General features: G+C 51.6%; 1 protein-coding gene across 2 annotated transcripts; it reads right to left on the bottom strand.

Annotated features, from left to right (window-relative positions):
• Positions 1–403: 403 nt before the first annotated feature.
• NODAL (nodal growth differentiation factor) lies at positions 404–8,547 on the bottom strand. Of its 2 annotated transcripts, none has more exons than XM_073793717.1 (3): positions 8,430–8,547; positions 3,290–3,987; positions 404–1,447 (listed from the first exon to the last, which is right to left on the bottom strand). In XM_073793717.1, exons 2-3 carry the CDS (start codon positions 3,779–3,781, stop codon positions 1,295–1,297), a joined length of 645 nt encoding a protein of 214 aa, XP_073649818.1. In that variant the 5' UTR covers positions 3,782–3,987; positions 8,430–8,547; the 3' UTR covers positions 404–1,294. The 2 variants fall into 2 exon arrangements, with proteins under 2 accessions (XP_073649818.1, XP_004311073.3); XM_004311025.4 differs by lacking the exon at positions 8,430–8,547 and adding an exon at positions 7,877–8,072.
• Positions 8,548–12,391: the final 3,844 nt, after the last annotated feature.

Below are 12,391 nucleotides of genomic sequence, written 5' to 3'. Positions count from 1 at the left end.
TCTGAATTGTGGGGAGGGCAGGTTATTTCCGCTCCAGGGAATGAGCAACTGGATCAGTTTTGTTGCTGAATCGGGGCATTGAGGTTTCTCAGGCCCAGGCCTGGCTCTAGCCTAGCCAACCCCTTCCTGGGCCAGGATTACTACCTTGACTCAACCAAGTCAAGTTTGAGTCCCCTCTAAACAAGTATTCCCATAGATTGGAATCATTTTTCCTAAGGTTGGAGCATTAGTCTATGGGCTTCTTAGGAAAGCAGGGTAAGTTTACTGTGGACTGACATTCCCAATAAAATGGTCCCCTCGCCTTGCCAAACAAAAAAAGTACAGCCCCTGTTTTGGCAGTGCTCAATGAGGCCAGCTGGCGAGAGAAAAGAAGAATCACAGAAAGGCACTAGGATCCGCCTGCTTTAATTTCACAAGATGAGGTTGAGCAGTGAATTACTCACCGGAGGTCACACAGCTTCTCAGTGGCTGAGCTGCGACCATAACGCAAGTCTGCCACCCAGGGCAGTGTCTTCACCGCTATGGATAGGAAGCCCAGGGGCCTCAATAGCACGCATTGACAGACTGAGGTGAACTGTCGAGAGAGCTTTAGACTTGGATGGATTGTGCCCGCCAAAGCAGACTGACTTGGGGACGCCCCAGGGCTCCAGCTTCTGTAGTCCAACGTGGCCAGTTCTCTTGGACGAGTTCCTGCCTCGCCCTTCAAAGGCACCAGCTGGCCTAGGAGAACTATACAATGGCTTTATTGTATGTACAACTCATTAGCAGAGATCCACTCTGCGGGGGCTCCCTGACCCAGCCTGAGGCAACCAAAGCCAGTGGACTTTTTAAATTTTACATAGTGATACTTAATCTTCAGGCGGCAAGGGTGTGGGTGAGTGTATGTCAAAGGCCACTTTTGAGAATACACAAAAGTTAAATACAACCTTGTGCCACCTCAAAAATAAATGCACATATGCTCCAGCTCTTGCATACAATTTCCGGGGGATCATGGGTTGAAAAAAGTCAGCTAAAGGACTCTTGCACTAGTGCTTTCACGTGCTACTGTCTGTTCAGCAAAGAGAAAACCCAGCAAGCCTGCTTCACAGGCTTCCTCCTCCCTCTCCTCTGTGCTCAACCAGACCCCACAGAGCCTTCAAGGACAGGGTGGCAGCCCTTCCTCCTTAGGTCTGGTGGACAGAGGGACTTTTCCCCCTCTTTGTTTCTCCTCATTGGATTAGATGGTTATCTTGTCTTCTAGGAGCTTCCCAACCTTCCAGGGTACAGGCAAATCCAACACACCTGCAGGAGCTCCTCAAAGGCACCCACATTCTTCCACAATCATGTCTTTATGATGGTCTAGAAGGACTCGGCCATTGTCCACGTACAGCATACTCAAGGGCTTGGTCTTCACTGGGGCACAGCAGGTGGAAGGGACTCGGTGGGGTTGGTACCGTTTCAGCAGACTCTGTGAAAGGGAGGACAGGGATGTCAATTCACATCCCAGTGGTGAGGTCAGAATGGTGTCATTTCTGGGTAAAGGGTGAAAAAGTTACAGAGTTAAAATCAGTTTCTGGGGGCAAAAATAGAAAATTCTTTTCATAAAGGAATCAGAATGCCAATACATCATCAACTCTAATATCTAAAGGTACACGGGCCTCTCACCGCTGCGGCCTCTCCCGTTGCGGAGCAAGGCTCCGGACGCGCAGGCTCAGCGGCCATGGCTCACGGGCCCAGCCGCTCCGTGGCATGTGGGATCTTCCCAGACCAGGGCACTAACCCGTGTCTCCTGCATCGGCAGGCAGACTCTCAACCACTACGCCACCAGGGAAGCCCTAAGATAAATTTTTTTAAACAGCCTTTAAACAGAAGATTCTAAAAGCTGTATCTGGGTAGAGCAGTAGGTAACATATGTTCTCCTATTGTTCTAGTCTAGAGTGAATACCAACTTTAAAAATCTTCCAAGAAACTCCTGGTTTAGTTCCAGAAATATGAAGAAGAGAGTCATGCGGAAATTCTTGTGGGATTTGCTTTGTTTCCCAGAGAAGGGCAAACAGAGTCAACGGGAGAAAAGGTAACAAGCCCTTGGCATTCTGGAACTGGGCCCTGTCCCTGTGGTCCAGTGGTGGCTTTTTGGGTCAGTGTTAGATTTGGTGACTGGGACTATCTGGGTCTCTGGTTCCCTCTGATCGTGCTGCAGGTAGGCTGGTGGACAGAAGTGGGGCCTGGGAGAGACTCAGGAGGGCCTGTGCCCAGGACAGTTCCTCTAGGATACCAGCCCCCACCACTGCCTCCCTCTCACGAGCTCAGCTCACATTCTCCCCAGAGCCTCTGGACCCTGCCTGAGGCTTGGCATGGAGGATGTACTACAGGTCCAAGAGATTCTCAGTCTAGGCCTCATAGAGTGAAAATAAAAACACTTTGATCCCGTGTGACCTTTGAGAGCAGGTCAGGACCACCATATATAAGCTCTCTTCTCTGCTTTCTCCACCTCATTTTCCTTCCATTCCTCTCCCTCCACCACCTTCTAGACCATAGGCTGATTAGTGGCACCTGGTGGTAGCCTCTGGCTTTATTACTTCTGCAAAATGAGTGTCCAACTCCTGTTTTTAGGCAGCAGAAGTACAGTGGCTGGAACAGTAATATCTCTACCTTGGCCTCATAAACGCGGCCCCCATTGCATTAATGAGTTACAGACTTCTAGTAATGGTAAGACAACATTATACCTGTTACCTGCTAACTATTGATACTACACATGTGGTATGCATATCATCTCATGTAACCCTAGAAGTAAGGCATTGCTATCCGCATTTTACAGATGAGGAGACTGAGGCTCAGAGAGAGTAAGCAACTTGATCAATATCACATAGCTAATGAGTAGGATTCAAACCCAGGCCTGTCTATTCCCAAACTCCAAATTCTGAACTTCCTTTCCTAGAATGTCAGGGCAGTGGGAGGAACTGAGACCCTCCAGTCTACACACTCCACCCCTAATTTTTTTTAATTTATTTTATTTATTTATTTTTTTTCCACCCCTAATTTTATGACAGAAGGAAAAAGTACCAGGAAAGTAGTGTGTTCAGGGTCACCTGACAAGGCATGACTCCATGTAGGCTCTCTGAGGGTGTTATCATTGGTCATCTCTATATCCTTAACACCTGTCACAGAACCTGGCACATTGTAGGTGCTCAAATAACTGTGCATGAATGAACACACTAACCTAACAGCAAAGCCAGTGTCCTGATCTGGTAGTAAGGACAATTCTCCCCCACAGCTTACCACCTCCCCTCCCCAGGCCTTGGCATCACACCTGGATGTATGCGTGGTTGGTTGGATGGAACTCTTCCCCCACGGGGTTGGGACACTCGCCCTCACAGCGATAGGCATTGTACTGCTTGGGGTAGATGATCCAGGAGCCCCATCCGATCAGGTTGAAGTCCACCTGGAACTTGACCTTCCGACACAGTTGGTTTCTGTCCTGCAAGTGATATCGACGGTGCCTCCTGGCCCTCTCCCGGGAGAGCTGTCCCTCCTGGACCCGCCAGGAGCTCTCAGCTTCCCACAATAGGGTGGAGCCACCCAGCCGCTTCCGCTCCAGGGAGAGGTTGGAATAGAGCATGAGGAGCACATTGGTGACAGGTGATGTGGGGGGCCGCTGCCAGCACTCTCCAGCCAAACTGGACATCTGCTCCCTCAGCTCCCCAGGGTGCTTCAGCCACTTGGAGAGTGGCCTGGTCACCTCTAGGACCATGCTGCCTGAGGAAAAGGTAACCTGGGACAGAGTGACAGTGAACAGGTCCATTCGAAGACGTTCTGGGCAGTTGGGTGGGTCCTTATCCTCATTCAGCTTTGGCTGGTGGAAAATCTCAATTGAGAGTGGGACATCAGGAGTAAGGGCCACAGGGCTGGACAGCTGCAGCCGGAGCTCGGCCCATGCCAGATCCTCTTCTTGGCCCAGGAAGGAGAAGTCGAAAGCAAAGGTCCAGTTCTGCCCGTCCACTTCCACATCTGGGTGAGAAAAAAACAGAAGGAAGCAGGTGAGTGGGGGCCTCCTGCAGCCTCAGTTGGTGTAACAACCACCATAGCTCATGACTGAGCCCTTACCTTATATGAATCGTCACCCTAACCCTATGAGCTGGGCATGTTATTGAACCCATTTTAGAAATGAGGAAAATTGAGGCTCAGAGAAGTTAAATTACCTGCGTGAGGTGTCATTCTTGGAAGGTGGCAAAGCCAAGAATAAGCCCAACTGCAAAGCCCAACCTCCAAATCACTGTTCTGCTGCTCCCCCCTCAAGACACTCCAGAGAACAATTGGTAAAAATTGGATGAGTGCATCTCCTTCTCCCTTCTCCCCTCACACATGCAATCTAAGGACAAGCCCTGAGCTTTCTGACAGAAATCCTGGACTTCCACCCACCCTGTGGCCCATTTGCCAGGCTTTGTCTTCTCATTGGAAAGGGTGGCCTGTTGTACAGCACAATGAGGTCGATTCACAGATCATAAGGGTTGGAGCTCCCAGGGAGGCATAGGCAACGGAAGCCAAAGACTGGTCACCCTTTCCCCCACCAATTCCTAAAGACAGAGGCAGACACTTCAAGAGTTCTTGGCAACCTTACAAATAGGTTTCTAAAGACATCCTAAGCTTGACTGTGCGCTGACCTTGCACTTTTCCACCCAGTAGTCTCTCCTACCTACCTGCAGGGCGCTCACCCTTTCCCACTCCAGGTCATCCACACACCAGGGCAGACACAGCAAGCACACACCCAAGACAATTAAACCCATCCTGAATGAAAAGGAATGGGGAAGCACATTCCATTCATTTTAGTTCTGGACTAATGTGGTCTGATGTCTGGGAATAGCACATATTGGTGGATGTTTCCGGTCAGCTAAAAGTGATCTTTAACTTTTTTCAAGCCCAGTTTCATCTTTGCAGTGGGAATAGTAATGCCCTACCCTTCCCTGCATTGTCATGAGGACCCAGGGAAAAGAAGATGTTCCAAGGTCTATTGCTAAATAAAAGGCAGAGGTTATTCATTAGAAATAAAAACAGTAACCCTTTGGTTCTTTGTCTCATAGAACATCTTTGGTCAGATAGTCAGTGGATTTCTCTGGGAAGTCCAGCTTGCATTAGAAGGGGGTATTTCCCAGCTTCAGCATCCTGAAGCTTCTCCCAGCCCATCCCTAGATGTTCTTTTTCACTTAATTTCCACTTCCCTTCTCATTAGCACCTGCAGGAGGCAATAACCGGCCCCTGACTAGCAACTCCCCAGAGGTGTGGGGAGGAGGCTGACACCACCCACTGCCCTTCGCAGCACCACCCCGTGACATGTAGCAACTCTGCTACAGCTCCGCCTACACCAGGACTTAAAACACACTATCTCAAGTATCCACAAATGGCTTTTTAAAGGCATTCCAGCTCAGTGTTTAAGAGGAGGGACCCGGTGTCTCTGGTGATGGATCAAGTTCTGCCACTTGCTGCCACACTGGGCAGCCAGCTTTCTCTGGGCCTCAGTTTCCCTCTGGGTAAAAGGGAGATGGTAACAGTATCCACCTCACAGGGGTGTTGAGATTTACTGAGATAATGTGTGTAAAGTGCTTTGCCCAGCACAACGACCAAAGTGCAATAAACGGCCATCATCAACTGCCTCCTTATTATTACCCAAGTCAAAGTTAGAAATGCCGATGTCCAGGCAGTGAGGGACCTGGACAGGGGAACAAAGTCATCTGCTGCTGGGATGGCTGTGTGGATGCAGGGGCAGGGAGGAGGATACTCCTTCCTGCTGGAAGAGTCTGAGACCCCACTAGCCTACCTGCAGCCAAGGGCTCCCCAGGACACAGTGCTAAAAGGTTTTCTTAGATCTGGCTCTGGTTTATCTTAGAATAATGGGGAGGTCTAATCTTTGAGGGTCACCAATGCCTGATAAAAGCCAAGAATGCTCTCCCCAGAAAAACTGCATTTCCTACTAACACAATAAATGTGATTTGGGGGTGGTTATAAGAAAGGGGTTCATGGACACCCTGAAACCCATCCACAGACTGCATGCAGACTTGGCCACACGGGCCCCAGTGAAATCTCGACCCACTTCCAATTCTAAAGAAGGAAGGGCTCATGATCTTGGGTTCCTTGCCCCTCAAACAGGGTGTTGAGTTAGAGTCACGGACTCTGTAGAAAAAGAGGCTGAGTATGACACTGAGTTCCCACCCTACATTATTATAAATTATGAGGGTGATTACCATTAACTGCTTCCCTCATGCCAAGTGTTTTATAAGCCTTGTCTCCTTAAATCCTTCCTACCTTTATCACCATTTTGCAGATGAAGAAACTAAGGTCCAAGGTGAAGATGGTTAAACAGTGAAAGACACAAGACACGGATGCACACCTGATTTGGTTAGATTCCAACACCCATTTCCCCTTATCCTGTGCAGCTTACAAATAAACCTGAGATGGAAAGGTACCACACTCACACAAATGAGGTAGAAAGAAAGCCGGGCACTTAATTTTTACAGACGGGGAGGAGACTAGAAAAGTCAGCAGATGTGCCAGGGACACATGGGGAATTGGGAAGCAGGGTTTGAGGGACCAGACCCAGTTTCCAAGACTGTCAAATCACCACAAACCTTCCAGAACTCTCTGGAAGGAGGGAGTGAATTGGAAAAGTGCGCCTCCCACTCTTTGCTTATCCACCTACCCCCCAACCCCAACTTTCTGGCAGGGCAGAGCACCCCAGTAATTTTCAAATTGCTCCGCCCCCCGTGTGTCCCTAGTCTGACTAGTCCCCATATGACCCTTCCGGAGACGGTCACTGGCCGTCTGACCCCAGACGCGGCTGGCCAGGGAGCTAGGAGCCCCCACCCCCAGATCACAAGGGGCCGGCGGGTGGCCGTCAAATCAGATTATCGGATGTGGATTTCGCCCGAACTCCGGGGAGGGCCGTCTGGCCCCGGCAGGCAGAGAGAGGTGCAGGCAGGCAGGGGCCACCCCGGGCGCTGGGATGTGGATTGCCGGGAGTAGAGGAGCCCCGCGGGAAGGGCTCCCTTTTCTCAACATCTACCTGCGCCCAGTACCCAGAACGCACGCTGCCCCATCCTCGCGGCTGATACTCTCAAGGTCACCATGGGAGGGACCTCGCCCGCTCCAAATCTAGGCCCCGAGCCCGGTGTCGTCCGGGACACTGACACCTACCCAGCCTGGGCTGGATGACCCAAGCCTGCCGCAGTTCTCGACTTCGGGGCATTTCATCTCTAATCCATAATTTCTGAAACCTAATCCCTGATGTTACATGCTTGACACCCTATTTCGAACCTCAGTCTCAGCCAGAGACACTCCCAACGCCAGACCCCGGAACGCCTTCACCCTCACTCGCGAAAAGGAAAAAAAAATTTTTTTTTGACAAGACAAAATAATTGTAGCAATAATAACGACCATACATTACTATGCCTGGTTTTGTGCTAAGCGTTCTATGTGCGTTGTCCGTAGCCCTCGCCAGTCCAATAAGGGAGGCACTATTATCCCTATGCTACAGATGTGCAAACCGAGGCGCCCGGAGATTACAGTAGTTTAAGACGGCACAGATAAGCAGTGGCACAATCAGTCTTCCACCCTATAGTCCCGCGCTTTACCCACCCTAAACAAGACCGGAACGCAGAGGTCTCAGTCCGGGACACACGCCGGGTGCCACCAACCCTGTCTCCCGAGCCAAGGCAGACGCCGAGACACCGTCAGCCCCAGCCCCTGAACGTGCCCTTCAAGCGTGCGGATACGTTTTCAGTGGCACGTCTCCGGCATGGTGCCGCAGCCCCTGCCCCTCCAGCCCGCTCCTGGAGTCCCGCGCGGGAGCGCCCAAGGCGCGCCGGGGGTCCAGCCGAGCGGGGCGGGGCGGGGCGGGGCAGCCTACCTTGCGCCTGCAGGCTACGTATGATGTCCGCCCGGAGCAGCGGCTCGCGGTACAGGCTCAGCATATAAGCAAGAGGGGATGGCGACGAGGGCTGCCCCCACGTTCGAAGGGGCACCGGGGCTACCATCGTGGCGCCCGCCTGGAGGAGAGCCCACCAGACTTGCAGGAGGAACAAGAGCAGGCTGTGGGCGTGCATGGTGGGGTGGCGGGGCCCAAGGCCAGCCTCCGTCCCTTATATCCTGGGCCTTCGCGGGCGCCCCGCCCCTGCCCTTCCTCCCTAGGGGAAGCTTTCAGGTCGGATAACACCCCCCAGCCCAGCCCCCGTCACCGGGGGTGGCCCCCAGAGGGACCACCTGCTGGGGGCGAGTGAGACCTGAGCCTGGTAGGGAGGAGACCTGAAAAACTGGAGGAGCTGTTAGGTCCAGGGACCGTCTAGTTTGCCCAGTCTGGACACCCTGGCACTCTGCTACTCCAGGCTTTTTTTCCAAGACACAGCTGGCTTGTCGCAGGCAAACTCCCAGGTCAGAAGGATGGCTTCCTTACTCTCCCCCACCTGGGGTCCCTGCCCTTTCCTCTTCCTCCAGGTTCCAAATAGATGTCTGGCTCAACCAGGAACAGATAGAGAATGAAAGCTGTGTCTCCTGGAGGCTCTCGGGCAGGGTGCAGCTCCACACTGGCCTGGGAGGCTTCAGCCCAGCCTGGCACCGTGCAGCCTTCCAGGACACTGTACAGATGGCCTCTGGGAGCAACCCCTGCCTTATACGGCAGGGCCTGTCTGGAGAGCTAGCCTCTGAAAAAAGACTGGGTACTGGGAATTGCTAGAACGAAAAAGATGAGTGCCAGACAAAGGTCCATGGGGACCTGCTTCAAATATTGAAGCTCTCTCCTGGAGAAAGCAGAGGACAGGAGCGGCCAGGAGGAATGACAGACTTCTCCACCCGAAAAGAAAGTGCTCAGAAGCTGGAGCCGAGGGCATAGCTCACGGGGTGAGTGGAGCGCCTGTGGTGGTATCAGGGTCTTCCTTCACAGGTTCACATCACCCCAGGGGTTCCAGGAAAAAGGTGTTGCCTGTGTCATCCATGTCCTGCAGTCCCTGCCTCCCCTGGCAGTTACCCTGGAGACCTGGGTTTCAGCTCAGGACCTCTCACTTTCCTCTCTCTGGGCCCTGCTTTCCTCACCTACACAAGAGTGGTCCTTGTCTGGGCTCTCTTCAGGTGCAAAGTCAGGTTGAAGCTGAAATTACCTTTAAAGAAATGTAAATCTCTGCCCCTTGTTCAGGCCCCAGCTATTTTCTGCAACACTGGAGGGCTCTTTATGCCCCCGCCCTCGCCCCCTGGTCCTTTCCTAGCCCTGACATAAACATTAGCAGCTGGCCAGCATTTACCGAAACACTACGTGCCCCGCACACCTAGGCTTCTTCCACAGGATGCCTCCAGCTCCAGAGAACCACACGTTCAGCCCTGAGCAGGTGTTAGTGGAAGGAGGCCCAGCAGGCTCAGCTAGGAGCTCCAAACCCGTGTCCAGGTGGAAGCCGGCCCAGCCAGCAGGAAGGGGCCTTGCCTAGGAGAGATGTGGGTTGTAGACCTGTGCTGACCACGGGACCGGGACAATATGCTCAGCCAGACGACTGTTAGTTCCTTCTAAAGCTGGGGACTGTCTTGTTCATCGTGCTCTCCCTCCAGTACATATCATGGTTGGGACCCAAAGTATCTTAGCTGAGTAAATTAATCAATGAATGGTACTGTGTCTGGACTTGCCTGAAGATAAGTATCACCTGGGGTGTATGTTAAACTACTGATTCCTGAGTCCCAATCCAGGCCTTTAGCATTCGAATTTGGAGAGAGACCTTGGTAATCTACATATTTAACCAGTACCCCTGTGATTCTTATCAGACAACTTTGAGAACCTGGGTGAGCTAGGGTCTAGTTGCAGTTTGGAACCCACCTCTCTGCGTTCAGTTTCCTCATCTGTAAACCATGACTGGAGATACTTCCTTCCATGAAGATTAAATAAAACAAATGCTAAAATGCTTTGCAAGCGCTTAAAACCTGCTGTTTTTGTAAAGCCTTAAGCATACAGATTATTATGGGTGCTCCGTGGTTGTCATTCAACTTCCCTAGCCTGGGGGCTTGCAGCCTGGGGCTTGTCAGTCCCGGCCCTCTGCATCAGACCCCTCCCCAGAGGCAGAAGGTGCCCTCACCCAGGTTATGAATATATAAGTAAAAAACAATGAGAGATTGTGGTCAGACAGAGGTATAGGGGTCAGCCTTCCCCCAAACCTACAGGTCCTAGAATCCAGGGGGTCCCTGTTTAAACAGGGGCATTCAGAACGTAGTAGTCTTATCCACCAGGATTGGGGAAAGAACAAAACAGATGATCTCCTTTCCGTGCTGGACCAGAAGCTTCTTGAAATTCAGCTTTATTCATTCTGTGTCCCTCATACTATGTGGCATATAGTAGGAGCTCAGTAAATATTGCAATTAAAATGACATAATAACGCTTATTGAGCACCTAATGCAGTAGGCATTCTGGTAATCACTGCATTGATTTTATTATCATCCCCACTTCGGGGATGAGAAAACAGAGGCTCAGAGGGAACCTGGTAACTTGCTCAAGGCCACACATTTACAAGTGAAAACAGCCAGTATGTGAAGGATACTGCTTGTTACCCAAACCCATGCCTATAGCCTTGTGGCTTCCCCATAGATGAGAGGGTCGACATGGGCCTTGTCCTAAGACTTAAAAAAAAAAACAACTCTCAAAGTCTTGCTTTTCCCAGGGTCTAGGAGCAGCAGACACAACTCATTTCTGATGTGTATTGGCCCAAAGCCCTGTGGGGACCTGCTCTCTGACCAGCAAGAGGGACTCTGTCAAAGCCCATTCATCACTGAACTTTCTCCAGCTGTGGCACTCTTCAGGACAGAGGCTAACAGTCATTCTTCTCATTTTTAAAAGGTACTTGTTCATACAGGATCTGTTTCCTGCAAGAAGGACCAGAAGTGCCTCTTCCCAGGAGGGGAATGACACCTTCTCGCTTCCCCTGCCCCAGACAGACTGACCGTCGGATTACCTGACCTGGGAGATAACCTTTCAGCGCCAACCCAGCTGGCTGGAGAGTGGGGAGCAAAGTCCCTCGAAGTTCTCGAATGCTTTCCATTGGGCCGATCTGGACCCGTCCTCCACGTGAGCAACGATATGCAGGGTTAAGTGCTGGGGCTCTGAGGTCAGGCTGCCGGAAGGCAGACTCTGGATCCTTCTCTGTCGATACCTGGGCATATTAGATCACTTACCATCTTGAAGCATTTGCTCCCTCAGCTGTAAAATGGAGATAAAGAATAGTATCGGGCTTCCCTGGTGGCGCAGTGGTTGAGAGTCCGCCTGCCAATGCAGGGGACACGGGTTCGTGCCCCGGTCCGGGAAGATCCCACATGGCGCGGAGCGGCTGGACCCGTGAGCCATGGCCGCTGGGCCTGCGCGACCGGAGCCTGTGCTCTGCAACGGGAGAGGCCACAACAGTGAGAGGCCCGCGTACCGCAAAAAAAAAAAAAAAAAAACAGAATAGTATCTACTTGACAAGAATGCTGTAAGCAGTAAATGTGTGTAAAGTAGTGCTTGGTCATTTGTTTATTCATTCATCGAACAAACCTGCTTATCTAGGAGTCTAAGGCAGGTTACTGGCAAGTGCTAGATTCTCAGGAAGTCAGGGCAGGAAGGCATTTCAGTTCCGCACATATTTAATGAGCATTTCCTATATCAGTGTGACACTGACTGTCTTCGCGTATATGTTAGCCTATAGAAGCCTATGTAATCCTGTTCATCCCTCCCTGAAGCTCTGTAAGGTATGAAAGGCATTTTAGAGATGGGGAAACTGAGGAACAGAGGAATTAAATAGCATCATTATTTTGAAGGTGGAGGGTGTCTGCTTTATCACGCTCCTCCCATGCCTGGCACAGCTCCTGGCACACAGGAACTCAGTAAGGATTTGTCAGGTGATTGAATGAAGTCCATATTCCTGAACAGGTTCCCAGCACACCTCTGCCTTTCACATGCCACTTCTCCATGCAGCCTCCTGCTGTTTCCTCTTAATCTCCCTGGTAAACTCCTTCTCACCTATCAAGACACAGCTTAAACACTGCCGCTTCCTCTACAAACCTGTCACTAGCTCCCTAGCAATTTGGCAGAGTCCTCTTCTAAGCAGAGTGCCGAGGAGCAGTTGTCCCAGCCCTCATGAGTAACTGCCGTCAGACTGTGAGCTCCCTAGAAGTGCGGACGACTCCTGTCTCCGAAGCCCCAGCCCCCTCTTCCTAGCTGACCATTGCTTGCTGTGATCCTCAGCTTGATGCAGTCCCGCAAGTGGCAGAGGCGGGACTAAGCACAGGCTTCTGGCTTCCACCTCCAGTACTTGGTGCCCTTCCTGTACCCCTCACTGCTGGTCTTGGAGGCCCCATCTAGGTGCCTCTACCGGGCACACGTGGCTCTCTCTGTGATCTGGAGATAGAGACCTCAGCCTTCCAC

Source organism: Tursiops truncatus, chromosome 16 (assembly GCF_011762595.2).
Source record: "Tursiops truncatus isolate mTurTru1 chromosome 16, mTurTru1.mat.Y, whole genome shotgun sequence".
Lineage (NCBI taxonomy): Eukaryota > Metazoa > Chordata > Mammalia > Artiodactyla > Delphinidae > Tursiops > Tursiops truncatus.
The sequence above is the reverse complement of the archived record's forward strand: the minus strand, read 5'-3'. Positions and strand labels throughout refer to the sequence as shown.

Bases quoted from the DNA above. Each gene is read 5' to 3' on its own strand.
- NODAL (XM_004311025.4), bottom strand. From the start codon at position 8,072: ATGCACGCCCACAGCCTGCTCTTGTTCCTCCTGCAAGTCTGGTGGGCT. The intron at 3,988-7,876 runs GTAGGCTGCCCC...TTTCTCACCCAG, and splicing joins ACGTAGCCTGCAGGCGCAAG to ATGTGGAAGTGGACGGGCAG. The intron at 1,448-3,289 runs GTGTGATGCCAA...TCCCTTTCACAG, and splicing joins CCAACCACGCATACATCCAG to AGTCTGCTGAAACGGTACCA.